Below are 24,424 nucleotides of genomic sequence, written 5' to 3' on the forward strand. Positions count from 1 at the left end.
GTTCTGATTGGAGGATTTGTTTTTTAATAATAATTTTTGAATAAGCCAATGAATAAATTTTGATTATAAAATATATATATGTTGAGACAATATGGTTTTAATAATATTAACAATGGACATCAAAAAATATTGAAAATATAACAAAATTGAGTTTGGAATTTAAATAAGGACTATATTTACAAACATTGAATTTTGAGTCATTACAATATCCCCTCAGAAAATATGTAATTAAATTTTTAATGACATGTTTTCGCTAAATGACGAAAAATACATTTAATTTTATAACAGTAAATAACAAATATTGAGTTGAAATTGAGTTGAAACAAAAATCTAACAAACTTAACATTAAGGTTGTAACTAGAACAAATTTCAGTTGGAATGAATATAACAATAAAATAATTCTAAAATAACAAAATGATTATTATCCCCTCCTATCTTCTACAAACATTAAAAACATAAAATTAATTAAAGTGGTTAAAACAATTTTTTTATATAATAAATGAATGGAGTGATGAACAAATGTTGAAATATGAAATGAACATGAGACATATAAGAGATGTATGATTCTTATAGGAATCAGTTATTTATGAAAGGGCTGTTGTCATTGAAACCAAATTTTTGGGAAATCAAGAAAAACTGTTTGGTTGCTAAGTTACAATACTTAGTTTCAGTTTTTTTTGCTATTTTAGATATATTAATCCTTTAAAATATTAGAATTTGGTTTTTGTAACTTTAATGTTATATTTAATTTTTATACAAATTTTTAAAAACTACTGACATGAGCCCTTTCATAAAAAAAGGTTTGAAAACATAAAACCCATTTTTTATTTTCAAGCGTGACTAAAATACAAATTTATTTTTGGTAAAAAAAACACACATTATTACATTTCATAATGAGTTAAAATAGAATCGAGTTAGAAAAAGTCTTATTTAACTGTCTTTCTCAATTGTTGGCCAACAAACAAGCTCATGGTAAAAGGCTAGGTGTTCTTGAGGAACGTATTGGACAAGCTTCTTGATGTCATCCATTTTCTTCTTTGGTATAGGAACTTTTTCTTTATACAGAATGTCAGTGGGAGGTGAAATTTCAACCTGTTGATTTGATTGGTTAGCAAGATTAAAGGTCTTTGAAGGAAATCCACCAATAAAATCCGAAACAACCACTTGACCTTTCTTGGAATGGTGAAAAGAAAACTCATGATAAGAAGTTATGGTAAAATACTCCCTTTTCCCCCTCTTTTCAGTTTTGGTTTCCTCTGAGAAAGTGCTTTTTTATAAAAGTTGGGCCACCACTTTTGGAAATCCAAAATGTCATCTTTGTCTACCAAGTCCACCGTAAACTTCCCTTGTACTGAAGCACTTATTATCATTTCCGTTACCTCTTTTACGGTATAGTAGCGATCGCATCTTCTTAATTTTCTTTTTACAACGCCGAATACCCTATCACATGGCAGGTACGAGTGTCCTCTTATTGGAAGTCGATACACAATTTTTTAAAATCTTCCACTGTCTATGAGATATTGCAAAAACCTGATCATGGTGTGGTTTTTGTTTTGACCTGTGCAGTTATCACTGTATAGGTACAATTCATCAACATTTGCAGGTACATTGTCATTAATGTATTTTTGTATGAAAGAGCAAACTTCATTGCAACCTTTAGCAGCAACACCTTGATGGTATAGGTAAAAAGTTGCTGAGTCATTATTGCTATTGTGAATAGCGAATGGGTAAACTGACAACTGTCTGAGGTAATACACGTCCTGAACTGGAAGGGTTGGCAAAGATATGTTAGCACAGTAGTCAAAACATAAAAGTAAAGCGTTTTTGTGTGAGGCGCAGTAATCTTTGGTCTCACTAATTGATTTATAAAATTTGTTACTACGCTTCTTGTGAACTAATAGCTGTGTTTCAGCTACTCGTTTAGCAGTCTCATTTAGTTGAGGGTTTTTAATGCGAGTATTAAGCATTTCACACTCACAGCATGTGTCAATCTGGGGCCTTCCAAACCGATAGTTAAAATGCTCTTTAAATACTTTATAATAGTAGCTATAAACTACATCGCTTCCCTCAAATTTGTCTAAGAACAGATTGTACATTTTCTTGATATCAAGGTTGGCATCTAAGTACTTAATTTCCTTAGATGAGTAGTGACTTATTTTTAAAGGGAAGGACTCAATGTGCTTTTTTATTTGATCCGTATAATCTTTAGGAAACGTTTTCCTATTCATCTGCTGTCCTCTTAAGTCTCTAGGCGACTTACCTTTTAAAAGTAAATTTTTAAGTCTTCTAACCTTTTTATCGCCTATTCCATACAAACTCAAAAAAGCCTTTTTGCAAACTTTAGTTCTTTTTTCACCAACCAGTACATGAAAGGTAAAAGAACTTTCATGTGCAACAGAATGCTTAGGCTTAGGTTCTTCTTCAGTTTGTGTAGTAACTCTTGATCTTCTAGTTTTAACAGGATGGGCTTCTATTAATGACTGATAAAATAAATCTTGTTCATCTTTGTTTTGAAAGCTTCCTCCTCTATTTAGAATATCTAATTGATCCTCTTCAGTTATACGTTCAAAACATTTCATTCTGCACCTAAAAAAATTAGAATGTATCAGGCCTTAACGTCTTAAGGTCTTTTCGGTTTAGAGATGAATTGGTGACTACATTTTTAACAAACTTTGGTCTCTAGGCTACTATGTATTAGAGAAAATAAAAAATGTGTAGGCCTAAAGTTTTTCCAACAAAATAATCAAATAAAGACATAACCTAATTCTTAGGAAACAACATAATAAAAATTGAAAGGTGATTTGACTTTGTTTCTAAGTTAGGAATGTTGGTAACTTAGTGTAAAGCATAGATAAACATTCAACATACGTGCATGGTATTCCAGTTGTACGTGCTTCTGTAACATTTCCTTTGTAGTTGACGTATTCATCTCCTCGAATTCTGGCCTTTTTAATAACATTCACTTTATATTTTTCAATATTTCGTACACCTCTTTTTCGTTTATTTGTTTCTTTACCTAGGCCTTCGTCGTCAGGACTTTCACTTTCTAACATTTTAAAAAAAGCACTTGAGTAGGCTAAACGAGTATAAAGTAGCTTGAATACCAAACAAACATAACCTCTAACCTCAACTCTCTTAGAATAGAATGGTGCAGTAGAAAAGTAAGAAAAACAAGCCCAGCAGAAGCTCAGCTGACAGGAAAAAACTTCCAATGCGCATGCGCTGCCAACCTAACTTTGTTCATGAAAGGGCTCCTGTCTCTGACATGAGCCGTTTCATAAACAATTACAGATTTCAGCTGGCTTCAATGTGCATTACAACAGGTTTGACAAGAGCCCGTTCATAAATAAATATGCAGATATGTATGTTTTATTGATTTTCGACCAAAAGTCAATTTGTAAAAAAAAATGACATGAGCCCTTTCATAAATAACTGATTCGGTACCATGGAGTACATTAAATGAATTTGTTGGTGATTACTTGATGATAACCTCTTATAACTAAATACATTAAATTTGTGATTATGACTAGTTTAACTATTGGGACAGAGGTAACTGGAGAAATTGGCTTGTTCACTCACTGCTTGTGTGGGTATGATTTAAAATTCTTCCTTTTTACAGCAATGTTTATTGGGTTAAGCACTCATTACTACAGTTTATCTTCTATCTTTGGTTATGGTGTGTAGATCGGTTCCGATCGGTTCAATGGGGGACAGCTCACTTACTCTACAGATCATAGACTATACGAGCTTTTTAAATAATATTGAAGGTTCACTTGCACTACAGGCTCGTATACTATACGAGCCGATCAAAAATATCAAATAAATGAAGAGGGTTCACTTACTCTACAGATCATTGTGCCTATGAGCCTCGTGTATTATATTTAAAAATACAGTAGGAAGGTTCGCTTACTCTACAGATCATAGTGACTATGAGCCAAGCTTACGAATTATTTGATAATTCAGGAATCGGCTCGTATAGTATACGAGCCAAAATAATGAATAATATAAATTATAGGAATAGGCTCGTATACTATACGAGCCTGCAGAAAAATATTAGATGGCTCACTTACACTACAGATCATTGGCACAATGATCCGTAGAGTAAGTGAACCCTCTTCAAAATATTAGATGGCTCACTTACTCTACGGCTCATTTAGCTACTCGTTGCGCGGTTTGCGTTCGTGAAACTCAAGGCGCTATGCCCGGCTTCGACTGCTGCGACTGCCTACATAAGTGTATTGCATCACCTCAATTATTTATTAAAACGAAATAAATATGTATGCACAAGTAAATTTATTACATTTTTGGACTGAATACTTTAAAAATGGAGGGAGCATGACTTTTATGTTTAATTAAATTAAAAGTTATAGAATAAAACATATTTTGACTATGTGATTTGATCATGTTATATAATACACACTTGTATGATCCAGATACAGAGCTACAGACAAAACCTGTGGTCCGATTTAGATTAAATTTTGTATCTGGATTCATCCACGAGTCACTATTTTTTTAAGCACGGGTTGAGGAATAATGGCAAAAATTTATAAAAACAGTTCACCAGTTTAGAATATTTCTCAGTTACTGTGAGTTGCAAAAAAAGTGTATACAGAAGCATTTGTGTTCACAGAAAATATAGAGGACTAGATGTATACAGAAGATATATTAAAATACAATACGCATACAACTATCAACGTTTACATATGTAAAATTAATGAATTTGTTGTATTGAGTATTTTTAACATTATGACGAAGCCTTAACAAAATATATTTTTTTAAGGAGTTCTAGGGTGTTAAACTATATTGTATTTATCTTTTGTGGAAGATTCTGTCCACGATTTATGATTGCTAACAATTTAATACAAAGATTTAAGTCTCTGTACGTGAAGACTAAGACACGAAACAAACTTTAAAGGGATAGAAAAGATTTGATCAGGAGCTGGCGTTTGATACCTTTTGGGAATAAATATAGGCCCTAGCCTCTACTTCAAAGGTATACATGGTGAGGTAGCCTCTGGAAGTCCATCTTCAGGTTAACAAAAACGTCAATAGGTCATCTAACCAATTTGGTTAGATGACCTATTGACGTTTTCTGAAGATGGACTTATTTTCAAGTCCGAAACTATAGTAGTGTAATACTGAAGAAGGATCACTTGACTAAGCCAGGTAACTTAAACCATTTAGCTTAAAGTTATACTAGTGGCTTGTAGGGACATAAGTCCCTAAAAAGCTCAAATGTAAAACAACTTTTTGCAATACCGGTATTTAAACAAACTCAGAATAACATTATCTATGTGTCAGAATAGGCATCCCTACACCATATCTTTTGTGTAAAAACCAGTTTGTTGTTCTTCTTTGTTTGCTTTTGTTGATGTCATTTTCAATAAATAATTTGAATCAATCCAGTGGTTTCACATGAAAATGCAGCAAACATATCATTGTTTGTGAATGAATACTGGTTTACTAAGGTAGCTTTGGTCTTGTGGTTAATGAGGATAAATAAAAGCTTCCCTGTTTGGAATTTTAAAAAATCATTGGAGGTTCGCCTTCAGATGAATTGAAGACGCCTGCAATTTCATCTGCAGTAGGCTTATTATACCTACGACGATCCATATTTATCCTGTCTACAAACCTAAGTTCTAATTCACTGTCACCTTGTACAACCATTTCTTCCGAAGCTCTTTTGTAAATTTGTGCAAATGGATTTTCTAATAGAATTTCAGCTAGTTTTGACAATATTTCAGGTTTTAAGTCACTATTTTCTCGACGCCTTTGACGAATTATTTCTGTTGCTGTTGATGTGTCAATAATGTACAATTGGCCATACACGGGGTCTTCATCATGTTGAGGCAGCAAATCTGAGATTGAACGATAAATCTGTCCTTGAATTTTGAAACAGTATGGTCCTTTTCCTGGAATATCTTTCTTACTGGCTGAAAAATAAGCAAAAACCATCGCACTGTTGCATTGTCGAATGAATTTATACAGTTGTGGGCTCTCTTCAAACAAACTTTTAAGTTCTACATTAGTTTTTGACTGAGGAAGGTTAATAAGTCCGTTATGGCAACATGTCAGAAAATGATTATTCGTTAGTTCTTCTCTAAAATGAAGAGCACTACATTGAATGCACTCTTGGTCCAGTAATCCTGCATCATGGATCTTTACATTTCTCTCGTCTACCATGGGTCTCCTAAAAAGGGGTTGTAACATATCTTGATTAAGTTCGTCATTATCTACTCTTGCTCTCCTACGCGCACTGTCATTCCTATGAACAGTTCCCCGCCTTTGTGGTATTCCCCTGGCGTTCATATTAATTACAGTACTTATAATGAAAAGAATATATATCCAGCAGCCTACATACCAAAACATCTTGAATCCCTGGTGATTTTATAAAAGTATGATCGAATATGATTAGATTACTCTACGTTGTATATTCACTGCACTAAAAAAATTTACTTACGAAGGAATGCAAATACACCATTTTAGAACCAATAACATTTATAGGTTATTTTAGTTGTATATATTTACACAACCTTAACCTTAAAATGTGTAGACATATAAAGAAAACAACATCATTTAAAATAAACTTGAACATATGATTTAAAAATAAAAACAAAACAGAAGTTAGATTTAATTTCGACTCTTTGATTATTTATACAGAATATTTATTCTATGTCGTTTATTCCTTTAACACGACAATAACGTAAAAGCATGAAAAAATGAAACTTGAGTATATGATTTAAATATAAACAAAGAATGCAGACGTTTTTCCGACTAATCTTCAATATTTCAGTTTTATTATAGTATACATTTCATAGTTGACTGGCTAAAAGTAAACCAAATGTGTGTATTGATCACTGTTTTCAAATCTGTGGCACAGCTGTTTTAATTTCAAAAGATGTAAACAAATTAAACCCCATGTTGTTTTAATGGGAAAAGTTTTATTCTGTTGCGAATTTATGGTAAAAAAATAAGAAAAATGAATAGTTTTCCCTCAAAATCCACGTCAAGACCTTTAAAATAAGACCCCTCCCATCCTTCTACGGCCATCCAGTCACTCACAATTTCTTTACAAAAATTTGACTTACGGAATTATATATATAGACAAGTTGGTTTCACACCAACATTTCATGCACATATGAAATCTATATAATTAATACGCGAACACGAAGTTTGTCGGTTGAATCCTCCACCATTTCTAAACCGATTTTATCCACTGACGTCTCATTGGAAAGAGCGTGTTGCGTAGATTTGCAAACTGGCCTAAAATTTTTGAAAAAGTCCCTTGGCCTCTGCCACAGTGGCTTTTTATTAAGTTCCCATGTTGTCCTTACGAAGAACATAATATTGTTTACATCAGCTGTTTAATTTAATTGTGTTCTTTGTTTTTCAATTCAACGAAACGCATTGGTTACATTAACTGATTTTGTGGAAATTAAATATCTATCTATATATTAATTACGAAAGCCGATTCTTTGCGTCAAAATTGTGGGCGACTGGGTAGTCGTAGAACGACGGGAGAGGGTTCAAATTAAAGGTCTCGATCCCGGAAAAATAGTGAAATTCCCCAAATTTTAACACAAAATTAGACATAACCTTTGACTTAGTCAATGATATAACGTAAAATGTTCTCCATAAGAATAGCATTAGAAGCCATTTGTCTGTTGATTTTTGTTTACCTCAATACAGCTGATCGTGATTTATCATTAAGCCAGTAAGCAATATTACATTTGGATTTAACTCGTTTGCCAGTAAATTCTGCAATGTACTGTATACTATATAAAACCAGGGATGACGTTACATACAATTGAGACTTTTGTCGTTATGTCTTAGAATGTTGAAATTAATTTTACTGTGCAATTTGCAAATTTGTGTATTTGTATGTAAATTAGCCAAGCGCATGAAATTTAGTAGAATCGTGGGAGATGGTTAAAATCAAAGTAAATGGAAGTAGAATGGCTGAAATATTTAAGCTTTGGTTTTTTTAAACATATGTTCACGAAGTTTACAAAATTATTTTACTTTGATTACATTTCTTCACATTAGTAGGTTATTGTTGTGCTGCGTGCTGAAGGAATGTTTAACATGAAATAGCCCCATTGACTAAATAATCAACGATGCAAGATTAGTTAGAAAACTTCTGTTTTGTTTTTATTTCAAAACATATGTTGAAAATTTATTCAAAACTTTTGTTTTAAATTTCATAACATTTAATTTTTTTTTTTTTTTTATTTATTTACTTTACAATCTGTTCTATTATATATTGAACAATAAGTAAATAATATGTAATACGAAAAATTGACTTTGGAACATTAAAAATAGCTGTTAAGCACTCTCAACAACAAATTTTTCAATAAAAACACTTTACAAAAATCTGTAGGGCAGGTTGAGAATTGATGGCCTCATAAGTCTGTAAATTGTATCCATGTTGTTTAATAAGTTAAGAGCTAAATGATTTTCATGAGATTCCAATTTCGTAATATATCGTTCACTTATGGTCATGATTTCGTCCTTAACTGTAGGCATCTTAAGGTCTTGATGTAGTGTCCTATTGCTGACATACCATGGTGCATTTGTTATCTTCCTCAGCATTGTCGATTGGTATCTTTGGAGAATTTCTATATTAGAAGTACTCGCTGAGCCCCATAGTTGCACTCCATATGTCCAGATTGGTTTCAATATAGTTTTATATAGCAATAATTTATTTTCTAGACTAAGTTTTGATTTTCTTCCGATGAGCCAATTTAACGGATTAGATTTTAAATTTAGTTGTTGCCGTTTTCTCCAAATGTGTGTTTTCCAAGTTAACTTCCTATCTAAATGGATACCGGTACCTAAGTATTTAACCTCAGTTACTTCGGGAAGTTGGGTGTTGTTTATTGTGACAGGAGGACAAGAATTTTGATTTAGAGTAAAAGTAATGTGGACAGATTTAGTTTCATTAATTTTGAACCTCCATGTCTTAAACCAATCAGTAATTATGTTTAGATTTTGCTGTAAATTTAGAGAAGCTTGAAATGGATCACGATGAACAGACAAAACCGCAGTATCATCCGCAAATGTAGCAATTTCTACCAACTCATTTTCTGGGAGATCTGCTGTGTAGAGAATATACAAAAACGGCCCGAGGACACTTCCTTGAGGAATCCCAGATTCAATTGGACGTAGGTTAGTGAGGACGTCTTGATATTTAATTTGGAAAGTTCTGTTTTGAAGGTAGGATTTTAAAATGCTATAAATTGAATGGGGTAAAAACTTTTTTACTTTATATAACAAGCCAACATGCCACACCTTATCGAATGCCTGGCTAACATCCAAGAAGGCAGCTGAACAAAACTTTTTATCTTCCATACATTGACGTATCACGTCAACAACTCGGTGAACCTGTTCTATGGTACTGTGTTTCCGTCTGAAACCAAACTGATGTGCAGGAATCACATCTTCGCCAATAAGTTCTTGTATTCTTTTCAGAAGAAGTTTTTCAAATAACTTAGACATTATTGGTAAAAGACTTATGGGTCGGTAAGAACTTACCTGGTCAAGAGGCTTCCCAGGTTTCGGAATGACTATCAATTGTGCTCTTTTGAAATGATCTGGTACATATTCAAGTTTTAACATTGTATTAAATAAAATAGTCAAAAACATTATTCCTTTTCGTGGAAGCTCTTTAAGTATTTTACCAGTTATGAGGTCGTAACCAGGAGCCTTGTCAGAGTGTTGTGCTGCGTGCTGAAGGAATGTTTAACATGAAATAGCCCGATTGACTAAATAATCAACGATGCAAGATTAGTTAGAAAACTTCTGTTTTGTTTTTATTTCAAAACATATGTTGAAAATTTATTCAAAGTTTTGTTTTAAATTTCATAACATTTAATTTGACACGTAATTTTAGTGTTTAATCTATACTTTGTATCGAGTGGAATAACCTTAACGGTTACCATAGTCAAAAAAAATGCAGTTACTCTAGTAGTGGGGTCGTATAGCTGCATATAGTGGCAGAATATTTCAGTTCTGGCAGACAGGCTGCAATTTTAGGTGGTCATAGTATACAAGTTTCTGAACCTAAAACCGCCCAGACCCCAATTTTTAAGGACCTCGGTCGTCCGTAATGACGTCATCAAAATGGCGGCCGTAAGAGGATGCTGGGTCCCCATGAATTGGCTATAACGACCGAATGCCTGAACCGATTTTCATGAAATTTGGCACACAAGTGCTTGAATACATTATCTCGGCCTGGGTTGAAAGTGGTCAAGTTCATCAAGTCATTTCAAAATGGCATCCATTCAAAACTAAAAATAATTATGAGGAAAATAATTGTGAATTGTTTTATACAGGGTGAGTTTTAAAAGAGTTACCCCCCTACTTTTTTATACATTTCTTAAGATATCAACTTTGAACCATGTCAGATCATTGTAGAGTAGCAAGTACTTCATTTTGACTGGGTTTACATTTTTGGCCGCCATCTTGGATCCGCCATTTTGGATACAAAAATATTTTTTCAAATGCAAAGATAGGATTGTGACCCACCGTTTCAAACAAAACCTTTACGCTGAATACAATGCTGCAATCCGTTTAAAAAATGTTGATCCATTCTCAAGTTATGAGAACTTTTTATAACTTTATTTTTAGTCCATTATAACATTGTGCATTTACAAACTAAGGCCATAATCTCAAAATAGTGCTAGATAAAGATAAGTGGACACCACCATTCATTGTTGACCTATTTTCACTCGGTTATGACGGATGTATTTTTTTCAGCCGCCATCTTGGATCCGCCATTTTGAAATGTGATAAATTATTTTAAATATGAAGGGGGTGTTGTGACCCATCATTTCGAACTACTTTTTTATGTTGAATTCAATGCCGTAATTAGTTTTTCATTGTCATGTTTGGTTTTTGAAATATTGACATTTTAAATCAAAATAATTGTTATATTTTATCAAGAAAGCTTGATAACAAAAAACGGATAAAATAAAAACTAGTCGAAATGAAATAATCGCTACTCTACAATTATCTGACGTGGTTCGGAGTTGATATCTTAATAAGAAATGTATAAAAAAGTAGGGAGGGGAACTCATTTAAAACTCACCCTGTATAAAACAATTCACAATTATTTTCCTCATTATTTTTTTAGTTTTGAATGGACGCCATTTTGAAATGACTTGATGAAACTTGACCATTTTCAACCCAGGCCGAGATAATGTATTCAAGCACTTGTGTGCCAAATTTCATGAAAATCGGTTCAGGCATTCGGTCGTTATAGCCAATTCATGGGGACCCAGCATCCTCTTACGGCCACCATTTTGATGACGTCATTACGGACGACCGAGGTCCTTAAAAATTGGGGTCTGGGCGGTTTTAGGTTCAGAAACTTGTATACTATAACCACCTAAAATTGCAGCCTGTCTGCCAGAACTGAAATATTTTCCTGCTACCCAACCTGACTATAGAGAATAACCTGGGAATAAAATTTGAAATAGGTTTGTACAGGCAATACATATATTCCTTTCATTAATTACTATAACAAATTCCAATGGGCGGAAAAATAAAATTGTTTGAAGTAGATTTTAACCAGGTATCTACTGTCTGTTGCTCCAAGGAAAAAAGGTTAAAATAATATAGCCCAACATGCATTGTATATATATACAATCTATATAGATAGTAAAGAGAGAATCTATAACAGTAAACCCTAGAGGTAGTTTCCGATTGTCGCGTCAGTTCATATCGTACATATGTACTTCTGTGCCAATGAATAACCCTCTATCATAGTTTTGAGAAATTGGTTGTGGGGTTACTGTTAAAGCTAAAATTCATTGACATGGGGGATGTCAGTTAGTTGTCTCAGCCTTATACATAGGCTACATAAAGTTGTCAATTAATCTCTCTACGTAATGTTAGGGGCTTACTCGTTTATATGGTCATGTGGCTTCTTTTGCAACAAATGATGCAAATAAAATAGCAATGTGGCATTTCCAAAAAGCAAAATAAATACTGTAAATTGTCTGTTACGTAAATATTAATTTGTCTGTATACGTAACTAGCCAAATTAATGCCAATCTATCTATCAAATATGACAATCTATATATTACTTATTTAATACGCAAGCAGGTTTTTTGTGACAATTACTCCTCTGAAACTACTGAACCGATTGACATGTTTTTGGTGTCATTGGAAAGAGCGTGACGTGAAGTTGTGCAGGAAACTTTCTTTTTATGGAAATAATTAGAGAGTTAGGCCCTGGGACCTTTTAAAGTTTCGTATTTCTCCATAAGATTAACATGGGAAACAAAATTGTTATGGAACTCCAGCTGTTGACAGAAATGAAAAGTGAGAAGAAGAAAACATGTTAATTGTAAACAGTCAATAAGTTTGCTACAAACATTTACTAACTTGGTTGAATTGAGATATTTACAAAATTTTAATTTGGTTTGGCGCAAATATTACAATGGAAAAATCGAGAGAGCCTTGATTAAATGATATAATCTGTTATGTACATTGTGAGTATTTCCATAATCTTTGAGTCGAATCTTTTTAATTCATCAGAACTAATGACTGTTATTCGTTTAAAAATAACACCTGTAATACTTAGCAATTGCTCGAATTCGAGCAACAGGGACACTAGTATGTATAATTTTACACTACTTTTTAATGAAACAGTATGTATTTCTTGTAATTTCAAGAAATACATAGTGGTAATTTGTAGGAAATTTTATTCTCTTTCAGAATATCACGCTCCACTTTGGTCGATTTCCTCGCCATTTCAAAGTTATTTGCAAAAACGTTAAGCAACCTCCAAATGTAAAAGGGTGTCCCAGTAAGAACGCCGGATTTGAGGAGCGTCTTATCCTTATCTGTATTTCAATAGGAATTCCCAAATTATCAGCGATGTTATCAGTATTAGGTCCCATTTGTAGTCATGAATCGCTACACGACGGAACAACGCGTGGTCATAGTTAAAGTGCACTACAAGCACGGAAGCTGCGCGCTATTTACGGCCGGGACAATGCACCAAATGATCCATCCGTCCGAGGATTCGAAGTTCGAATAAATTGGCTCAGTTCTATTTTGGGGGTATTTAAAGTCGCTTGTTTTCACCAATAACCCTCAAACAATCCAAGACTTGAAGGAGGAAATGATTCGTGCCATTAATGGAATTCAACAGGAAGTGTGTGAAAAAGTTATGGAAAACTTTGTCAAGAGATGTCGAGCTTGTCAGTATTCAGCTCAGCAGGTTGGCGCTTACAAGACATAATACTCAATTACTAATCGGAGATACAATGCTTTAATATTCATGTTTCATATTGTAAATTTAGGGAGAAAATATATGGTTTGTTAACATTTCAAATCCGGCGTTCTTATTGGGACACCCTTTATATCTAGTAGTGAGAAAATACTGAATTAAATATGTTGTTCTTAAGCTTTGTACTATTAAATCTACAGTTCTAGTCAACCGATTTTATTAATTAATAGGTCATTGGATAGCCTAATTTGTGAATACACTGTATTTGCAAATAATTATGAAAGTACTGTTGAGGTTGCAAGCAAGATCGTTTGGATATAAATCGATGATAAAGGACTCAATTGTTTGAACAATTTGTGTTGGTCGTGATTTAGCTGTGTGCTTTAATGATATGGGAGTGGTATTTCAATGAAGGTTCTTAGGTCAAAACAAATAGAATAACGTAGTTAGAATTAAGTAAATATATTTAAAACTTAATTCCATATCCAGGATATAATACAAGTTTATACTTTATGATTGAGCGATACAGTATCTTGAACTTAACTGATTAAAACTATCAATATCTCAAGTGAAAGCTTTTGAAGTATTTTATGACCAAGACATATAAAATAACTTAAATAAAAATATAGTTACGTATCGTTGATTGCAGATAGGTAATTATCGTTGATTCGTGATTCAGCAGTGTGCTTTAGGTAGTCCGATCTCAATAAACAATAGCTCAAATAAATCTGCGGTACGTCCTTAGTTGGCCAAAATTATGAAAATCGGTCGGGTAGAAGAGCTAACCCGACTCGGAAAAGAAAAACCAACTATTTTTATAGATGGTAATAATTGGTTTACCAGTATGTATAATCTAATCATACGAAACATGTGTTAATAATTCAACAGCTTATTGTTATCTAATTAATTTTTCTTTGATTAAATGTTGTTGTTAACAATTTGCATTTGTAATTAAAGTGTGTTCATTATGTTTAGTATGTGATTCTAATGTTATGCGCTTAAACTGTACCATTTAGTGAGTAAAGTTGTGTATGGATTTCATAACCATTATTTTACTAGAGACCGTTGTGTTTAACCACTGTTGCTAGTTAGTATGTATAAATGAGTTCTTTACACTTTAGTTGTAATATAAATTACATCATTATATTATGTAATGACATTTTAAAGAGGGTTGACCCAATTCCAACTGTAAATTGTATGTGTTGTTTAAATAACTGGGGTTCAGTCATTAACTTGTACAAATCTACAGGGTCTATATTTACAACTTAATAATCACTTTTACATCACAAACACAACACACAACATTGGATTGAGATCAGACTGTTGCTAGTAGATCTATAAAGCAATTCCTTTGCTTCCTTCATTAGATATAAAATATGGACTAACAAGATTGGGTAACATTTAATTGCGAAGCATTCGTTTTTGCTTGAAACTGTCAGATATTGTATTTGCGAAGGTTTATATGTATTCCTATACAGTAATAGTTTTTCCAGCATATCTGGAAAAGTGCACACTAAATAAGGAAACCAACTGTTACAGACAATTTTGTGATTCCGGTGCCCGTGCTATATGTTATATGTAGCACAACCTCATTTACATTCTGTATCGAAAATGTCGAGCCGAAGAGACATTGTTCGAGGCAGCTATCACGGTGATCGGAAGTCAGAAGCGGAAGCGATCCATAATTAAAACGCGAAATAAGACGATGGTAGATTCAAAAATGTTTTACGTATGACCACAACGCCGGTTGTCCACGGAACAGTTCAATTAAAGTTTATAATTAGCATCCCGATCCCACGCACTGTCGCTTTACAGTCTTTCCATTGTAAACAAAGATCCCCGAGCAAAAACGTCCGTACACAGGAGGCTACAACTGTGAACTTTTGTGAACTGTTGACACTAAATGCTACATATAGCAGATGCTAGACGAAAAATATTTGTATAACATTGCTACATATAGCTATGTTAGATGTAGCATGCATTTCTTTTGATCTTTACCGACTCCCGATGGATAGCACAATTTTTGCTATATATAGCAGAATCTGCTACATATAGCAGTGTTATATAGCACTTTTGAAAAGTGACTTTTTCTACTTCTAGCAAATGTTATATAACATTGCTAGATGTTACACAAATCTGCTATATAGCAGGTTTTGCTACATAGTGTAAACCCGGCTTAATATAACGATTTGTTTAAATACGTGATATACAAAAAAGTGAAATAATGTAATAATGTAAATGAAGTACACTTTTTCACGTAGGTTAGGCCAATAATACAGTAAAATAACAATTAAAGTGATAACATAAATTAATACAAATCAAGATGAAAATGATTACGGGATGGAAATGCAATTTGCAAATGATTGCTGTACTGCAGATTAGAAGATATCCGATTTAAATATTAAGGCAATAAGGATTGATAGTATTAATGAAGTAAAAAAAGTTAGTTTACACTAGATTGGTCGAAAACTTAGATATGTGAGACATGTCAAATAGGTACCTGAAACTTCAAAGGGAGTTTTCCTTCGTCACAACGCGTCAGTTCTTATCGTACTTCTGTTCAACAAATAACCCTCCAGCATAGTTTTGAAAAATTGGTTGTGGGGTTACTGTTAAAGCTGGAATTGCGTGACATGGGGGATGGCAGTTAGATGTCTCAGCCTATCATTTTCATAAAGTTGTCAATATAATCTCTCTACGGAATGTTAGGTGTAGTGGAATGTACTTGAAGTGGAGTTGGCTTTTATTCTTGAACTTTTAGGGACCTCCTTGTTTAAATGGTCGCGCAGCTTCATTGGCAACAAATAATGCAAATAACATAGCAATTTAAAATTTCCAAAAATAAAAATAAGTACTGTAAATTGGCTGTTACGTTAATATCGACGTTTACATGCATTGTTAATCAACGTATCTTGTTAACGTACGTTGTTGTTACGTTGTTCTTATATTAGATGATGTGATCTAAATTAAAAGGAATATGACCTTTACGTCACGACAGTAGCTGCTTAAATAGTACTTACTCTTTATGCTATTGTTTACAGCCAAAATGTCGTGTTATTTTCAATTTTGTTACCAACCCAGTGGGCCACGGTCCGTAATATAGGCCACTGCAAATAATTCAAGTTAGGTATACCATTTTAGGCAAGGTTTCTGTGTTGAATGAATACATCAAAGTAACCTCTCTGAAAAGTCTGCAGTAAATTGAAGTTTTCCAGCTTAATGACTTTCTAAATCATACACATATTTCTACATAAATATTGTAAAATGTTTTATCCAGTTGCTCTAAACTATTATCCATTTAACAAAATATGGACACGGCTCATATGGGCAACGTCTCCTTTTGCACTTGTATTATTGTGTATTGTATTACACAATCGAAGATTTTTCCAACGTTTGAAAACATGTATGACAATAATTTCATGAACCTATGATGATCTGTCTAGAATAATATCATTGATAGTCAAAGATAATATGATAAAATATAGACAAAAGTGTGTTACCTTCCAAAATTATATTTATACCTCAGCTGTACTCAGTGGGTGAGTGGGTTGGGTTAGGAGTTGAATTTCTAAGACTAGGTCAGGAAAAAGCGCCACTTGTTTTTTTTTTTAGATTAAGGTGAAAACAAGAAACCCCCTTTTAAATTCGAATACATATCAATTTACTCAATCAATAAATCACAAAACACAATTTTTTTTTATAAATGTGAACCGTTAATTCAGAGCTCATAAAAGTTACAAAGTATTTCGTTACTCAAAAATATTTCCAAACTCTTAAGCTTATGACTTGCTTCAGATTACAACAATTATAATACAATACCAAGTAAATACCTAAATTACAAAATATTTCGGACGTCCGTCTACTATATATTTAAATCAGAAACCCCTTTTTTTTAGTTTTAAGTAGATAAGAGAACAAATAATTATTATATATACACAATACACCAATATGGAACAAGTTACGAATAAAAGTCAAGAATTACTTAGGCTTAAAGCCATTCAATAACTGTGCAGTAGCACGACACAGTTCATAGGTTCGATGATCGGTTACTCAGCTGGAAAAACTGTCCCAGAGAATCACAGCACAAGAAAATTGGAAAAACATAAGTGTCTGACCTTAAGTGTTGAAGCGTAGTCACCACAAGTTATCAATAATATATCCTAAGGTCCAGGTAGATTATTGTTCGTCTCAAATTACAACCTTCTAGAAGTTTCCTCAATAAGTGATAATCTCAACAGGGTATACTCAAAAAAGCCTGAAAATGTAGTATACCTAGCATTAAACAGTGTCATAAAAGTACAGTTCTGGGAATCCTGAAATATTCATTTACATATACAATGTGTATGGAACAGAAACAATATAAATTTATCTTGGTAATTCATCAAACATTAAATTGCAACATCATTAATAATATTAATTACTTGTAAGTAGAAAAGAATTAAAAGAGTTAATATTACAAATTCAATAAGTACCTTTCCTTCAGCAATCATATACTACTGTAGTAAAACATCTCAATTATTGTACTCATAAATCAACATTAATAATAATCTTTGTATATGAAATAAAAATTATATTTGCAAGGTTAAACAGTGAGATTCACATAATAAAAATTGATTAATCACAAAACTGAACAAATTTAACATGTAACTTTAATTTTCATAAATTATTAGCATTACCGTTACTGCAACGGTAAACGATTGTAAATAAGATATTATTTCTTTACTACAAAACTAACATGTCAATACATTTACAAATTAAAGAAGGTGAAACAATTAATTTATCAAAACAATTATTAACTGTAATAAGAGGATAGAATATTCAAAAAATTACCATAAGATTCAATATTCAGTTACATAAGACTTGCAGGAAAAGTTTTGAGATAACACATGTGAAATCCTGAGTTGAATGGTATTACTTTCTGGATAAAAATTGATTATTTAAAACACAATACATTTTTCCCAATATTTACAAGAGAATGGATTTTTTTTCATCAGTTTTCCTTCATAGTAATACAGTTTGAAATGAAATTAAATTAAACATAGACAAATGTACTCACCCTATGGGCTTTTGAAGATAAGTTTTTCACAGATAAAAATTCCTTAAATACATTAATCATAAATAGACAAAATTTCCTTATTTGCACATATTTACAGGTAGTTAACATTTCATTTTCACTTGAGAAATAGGTATGTATTCTTGAGTTTTAATATCCCAACAAAAGGCTACAAAAATTATTTAACTCCACATAGAACACATTAAATCCTGCTTCAGCAGTAGTCAATTCCCAAGTGACGCTCTGTAATGGTTAGTTCAAGTTGGCAGACAGGAAATTTTAGGAATTCAGGAATGGAATGTAGAGATAAGGATGGTCGAGTACACAGTCCAACTGTAGACAATAGATGCTCGGAAATTCACTTCCTTTTAAACTAAAATATTGAAGAGCTGAAATGTGAAATTTTTTAAAATAGTTTTATAAAATATAAAATGGTCACAAGTGGTGAAAAAGGCAGACAGCAACCCGTACAATAGATATAAGATAGTTCAATAAGAAATAATTGAAAGAGTTACTGTGATAAAAGGATTTTTAACTGATTTCCTAATGAAACGTTATATTGAAAAACATGACATGATACAGAAGAAAATTAATTTTACCTAACCCGCCATGTTAAACTTCCCTATCCCAAGCGTGATGTATACAACTTCCTTACTTCTCGAGTGATGTAAAGTAGAAAAAATTCACTCAGTGATGTAATGAAACCCATTTAAATAACATTGAGTGATTAACTTAAAAAATATACCTCTATGGAGCCAACGACGTTCAACGCTAGAAATCAGCTGTGCTCTTGAATTTTATTGTTATGTTTTGAAGAATTTTCCTAACCTAGCTTTTGTTTGTAAATGAACGTTACTGTTAGAAGATGAGTGAAATGGATAATGATTAATATTGTTCGTAACCTCCTGTTTATTGTCGGATCAGGTGAAATCTTGTACGTTAGCGTGTTTATACATCACTTAGGTAAATTATGCAACTCGCTTCCGCTCGTTGCACAACCTTCACCTGCGTGATGTAAGAACGTTCTTACTACACTTGCAAAGTAATAGCTATTTACATTACAAGTGTAGTAAGAGCGTTTTTACATCAGAATGTTGTGCAACGAGCGAAGGCGAGTTGCATAATTCACCGAGGTGATGTAAACACGCTCTTGCGTAACGGGTAACGTACAGGATTTTACCTGACCCCTGACCCGACAATATTCAGGAGGTTACGAGCAATATGCTTCATTATCAATTTCACTCATCTTCTAACAGTAACGTTCATTTACAAACAAAAGCTAGGTTAGGAAAATTCTTCAAAGCATAACAATAACATTTAAACACACAGCTGATTTCTAGCGTTGAACGTCGTTGGCTCCATAGAGGTATATTTTTTAAGTTATCCACTCAATGTTATTTAAATGGGTTTTATTACATCACCGAGTGAGTTTTTTTCTACTTTACATCACTCGAGAAGTAAGGTAGTTGTATACATCACGCTTGGGATAGGGAAGTTTAACATGGCGGGTTAGGTAAATAGCTATTACAAACAGAAAATAACATTGCAAATACTTCTTTTGGACAGTTCAGTAACTCCTAATAAATGTGTGTTGTTTAAAATACAGTTTAAAAATTAACAGCTGTTTCATTAAAAAGTATTATCCACATGACCAAAATGTAAACAAATCTGTGGAGGGATCTTTAAAGTCTTCTGGGGCAGAGCCCTAAGGGAATTTACTTAGTTTTTCTTCTGATAACTCATCTACAGACCAATACCTTTATTTGGTCACCTCTACCGAGTTTCTACGCCCAGCCGTTCTCTCGAATTAGTGGACACAAAGTTTCCAATTAAATATTTAGATTCCTCCATGTTAATCTTATGGGAGAAAACCTGCCCAAACTAATAAAGATTTCAAAAATTTAAAAACACTTTGCAAAACTACAGATCAGGCCAATTTTTTTTACACTTTAATCATTAAAATCGAAATTCAATCTATGCCTGGCTTGTTCTCAGCCAGGTCTTTGCCCATGAGAACGTGACTTGAACTTGAGATCTTGCGATCATCTTTACTTTTCATTCCTATGAGGGGTCAGCGAACGTTTTGTATTGTTCATGAGTTTGTAAAGAAAATGATTTAATAATTTAAATTTTTAATTTCCATATGTTTATAAGGGCATTTAACAACTGCGCAATTAATAAGTACTGTAAACCATATTACTGTAAAAGGCCGGTCTTTATAAATTATATAGTTCTAAAAGAAATTTCTATTTGACCTCTTTGTCACAAAAACATACTTCTTTGTGTAATGATTGTTATGTAAATGCAGTTGTCATCGTAATTTACAATTATTGATCTGTCTAAGTGTCGGTGGGGCACACGGGAGGGACTAAGGCTAACATATCTTGTAGTGTCAGCGTTTGCCGCTAGAACCGCTAAGTTGATTTTTATTTACTTTTAGTTATAAAATTAACTTTTTGATTATAAAATATTGTTTTAAAATTATAAATAAATTTTTAATTTTTAAAATAAAACTGTCATAACATAACCTAACCAACCAGACTTGCTGATAATATAAAAACTGTATAAGATAAAAATCTAATTAATGATTACTTCTAATTTTTAATTAATTATAAAATTAATTTTAAAATTTAGTATTATAAAATTTAACTGTCATAACCTAACCTAACCAACCAAACTTGCTGATATGAAAAATTTGTTGACAAAAAGTTAGTGCTGCCAGCGGGATCCGAACCCGGGACCTCCTGAACATTAATCCGAATCGCTACCAACTATGCCACGAACGCCGCTGAAATCACATCGTTTCGTTACGGTAATCGTGTTGCCTCAAGAGAAGACATAGCCACTAGAGATATGACGTCACTACACCTTTAGCCTTAGTCCCTTCCGTGTGCCCATTCCGTCTAAGTGTTATTTTTTCAATAAATGTAAATATCTTGTTTGGTAAACAAATGATGTAATTGAATCTGTAAGTTAAGACAAGTATGCGAAAACTACAGTTTTCCATTAGCTCAAGCCTAAATTATATTGTATGTAATGTAGCTTGTTATATTTTGTTATTTTGTCACGTAAAAACATTTAAATTATGTATGATTTTTTTTATTTTTTTTTTTTTTTTAAAAAAGAGGTTGGTGGCCTCTTTTAACCTTGCATTTGCCCGTCCACATAGACTAAGCGCCCGTGCGTGGATCGTTTACAGCAAAGCAAGGAGTGAGCCGGTACAGTACAAAGGTGAACTGTACTGATAAAATGTTATCGGCAGTGACCAGGATCCGAACCCACGACATCGCTGCCTTGGGCCCGAAGTCCGCGACGCTACCGACTGAGCCACCGACTCACTACACAATATTGGATATATAAATATAAAAAATTTTAACAACAAATCCATTTGAAAGTAAAGTTTAGACATTGGTACGGTCGACATTGGTACATTATCATTGCCGAAAATGCACATGCACATTAACATCAATGCGGCTATGTGTTTAAGTTGAGACACGTTTGTAGAAAACACTAAAAAGGCAATCTTCTAAACAATTTTAAAATATTTACAACTTTAATTATATAGAAATGTTCATAACACAGTAAGTGATTCCATTAGTTGCATAAGCTTTTACGTGAGTCTTTTTAATTAATTGAAAATTAAGTCTGTAATAACTCTCAAAATAGCTCCTGTAATACCGGTACTTGATAATTGCTTGATTTCTAGCAACGAGTACACAAGTTAAAAATTCAACAATGCATTAACATAACAAGCTCTCTTTCACGCTGCAAGACTAGTAAACGGCAGAAGTAAGGCAGAACGGCAGAACTGCTGTATTGGTTTACCATACACGCCTGCAACGATGCGCTGCAAACCGCGCGACGAGTAGCTAAATGAACCGTAGAGTAAGTGAGCCTTCTTATATTTGTAGAGGGTTCACTTACTCTACAGATCATTGTGCCAATGAACTGTAGAGTAAGTGAGCCGTCTTCTATTTGTGTAATAGTTATCATGAAATAGGCTCGTATAGTATACGAGCCTACTCCTGTAATTTATTTAAATTCAGTATTTTGGCTCGTATACTATACGAGCTTATTCCTGAATTATTCAAGAATTCATACGCTTGGCTCATAGGCACAATGATCTGTAGAGTAAGTGAACCCTCTTCATTTATTTGATATTTTTGATCGGCTCGTATAGTATACGAGCCTGTAGTGCAAGTGAACCTTCAATATTATTTACGAAGCTCGTATAGACTATGATTTGTAGAGTAAGTGAGCCATGTGTTTTAAGAATTACATATTTGGAGGCTCATTGTGTCAATGATTCGTAGAGTAAGTGAACCCTAACCGTTCAATGTATTACTTCATGGAGGATATATATGATAGGGTCCATATAATTTATTGTAGAGATCACTTATGTGGTATGTTGATGGTCCAAGTATTGGGGAAATTGGTTTGAAGGTCTTCATGTAGTTGTGGGTCTGTGGTTCTTTCTTGGGTAAGTGATATTCTTCGTACATTGTAAAATAGTTTTCTTCATTGTTATAGTAGTTATCATATGGCCTTTGGCAATTGCTTATATCTATTTGACATACTTGTCCCATTTTAATACTCATATCCCATTTTAGATTAATATCAGTATCATTAATTGTTAAACTTAATTTATTATCATTAGAAACTATCTTTAGTCGGAGTTCTGTTAATGTGTCCATACCAAATATCACAGGTTTAATTAAATTAGGTATGATAAGAAATTTAAGCCAGACGGTCTGATGTTCAATGGTTACAGGGGCATAAATGATTCTTGCAACACGTTTTGATTTTCACCAGTAGCTGTAGTTATTGTTGTATTAGACAAAGGAAGTTCTTCAAATGGTTGAATTATTTTTTGATTCTCTTTGAAACATTGTTCGGAAATACATGTTATTGTAGAACCAGTATCAATTAATGCTTTTGTTTTGAGACTATTGATTCTAATATCTATTTTAGGGCATTTAACTGGTTTGGATACAGGAAATTTATTATTTTCAGTGGGTTCATTTAATAAAAAATCTTGATCACACATTATATTGTTTATCGAGAAATTATAAGGGTTATTTAAAGAATTATTTTCGAGGATATTTGCTGTTGATATCGCTGTAGTTGTTATGATGTTAGTAGTTGATGGTCCTCGGCTTACATCTACAGCGACGGGTTGTTTCCCTGGGTAGTGTGTGATGGGTTGAAATTTGTTGGAGATCTTTGTTGTGTTGCTGTGTCATGTGGACTGTCTTGACTTATCATGGCACATACTTGTTTTTGCTCATTTGTAGGATATGGTTTGCTGTTATTGTAGTAGTATTGATTTAGGCCTTTGGTGGTGTCGGTTTTGATCAATGGGCGTATTGGTATATGGATGCTGTCTGTGGTTTTGATTGTAGTTTTTGCGGGGATCATGTCTGTAACGGTTGTATGGTTGATGTTCTCTAGGTTCTTGATGTTCTTGGTGCGCTGTCCGTATAGGGTAAGATGACGTTTTTGATTGATAAGCTTGATGATTAATGTCAGAGCTGTATGGTGGGGCTTATTGGTGATCCATATTATGGTAGTTCACAGGTTTGCTTCTTTTGGGTCCAGATATCTTCTTTTTGCAGAAGTCTTTCGAATGCTCGAATTGTTGTCACGTTCTGTACTTGGATGCTATCTCGGATGAGTTGATCAAATCTTTCGCTTAACAGGATCACTATTTCCTCTTCAGTCATTTGTGGTGTAATAGACTGTAGCAATAGGACTCTCTCAGTAAAATATTCAGTTCTGTGTTGAGCGTTCCATTAGGTTTGTAATGTTCGGCTTCAATCTTGCTATGTACTCCTCTTTGTACTTCACGGCTCCAGTATTTTAAAATGAATTCTTCGGAGAATGTTTCCCAGTTGTTAATGTCTGCCTTAACCAGTTGAAGCCATCTGGACGCTGGTCCTTCAAAACTGATGTTAAGAAGATCTTTCAGGATTTCAACAGGGTCGTTATTAGGATTTCTTTCTATCCTTTTAGCGTAGAACCGTTTAAGTTTTTGTAGATATTCATTTGGATTTATAGTTCTTCCATTGAATTTAGGGATTTGTCTTTCCATTGGGTCAGATCCCGAACATATGATTTGAATAGGATTGTCG

General features: G+C 33.2%; 1 protein-coding gene across 1 annotated transcript; it reads right to left on the bottom strand.

Moving 5' to 3' along the window:
- Positions 1-930: 930 nt before the first annotated feature.
- Positions 931-3,139, bottom strand: LOC128996637 (uncharacterized). Its single transcript, XM_054422055.1, has 3 exons — positions 2,869-3,139; positions 1,917-2,586; positions 931-1,092 (listed from the first exon to the last, which is right to left on the bottom strand). The coding sequence occupies exons 1-3, from the start codon at positions 3,051-3,053 to the stop codon at positions 931-933; spliced, it is 1,017 nt and encodes a 338-aa protein (XP_054278030.1). The 5' UTR covers positions 3,054-3,139.
- Positions 3,140-24,424: the final 21,285 nt, after the last annotated feature.

The sequence above is a fragment of the Macrosteles quadrilineatus genome, unplaced genomic scaffold (genome assembly GCF_028750875.1).
Source record: "Macrosteles quadrilineatus isolate MER2022 unplaced genomic scaffold, UCM_ALF_1.0 Scaffold_1__1_contigs__length_201487025, whole genome shotgun sequence".
In the NCBI taxonomy this organism is placed as follows: Eukaryota; Metazoa; Arthropoda; class Insecta; order Hemiptera; family Cicadellidae; genus Macrosteles; species Macrosteles quadrilineatus.

Bases quoted from the DNA above. Each gene is read 5' to 3' on its own strand.
- LOC128996637 (XM_054422055.1), bottom strand. From the start codon at position 3,053: ATGTTAGAAAGTGAAAGTCCTGACGACGAAGGCCTAGGTAAAGAAACA. The intron at 2,587-2,868 runs GTATGTTGAATG...TAATTTTTTTAG, and splicing joins ACAACTGGAATACCATGCAC to GTGCAGAATGAAATGTTTTG. The intron at 1,093-1,916 runs GTAGCTGAAACA...TCAAATCAACAG, and splicing joins TAAATGAGACTGCTAAACGA to GTTGAAATTTCACCTCCCAC.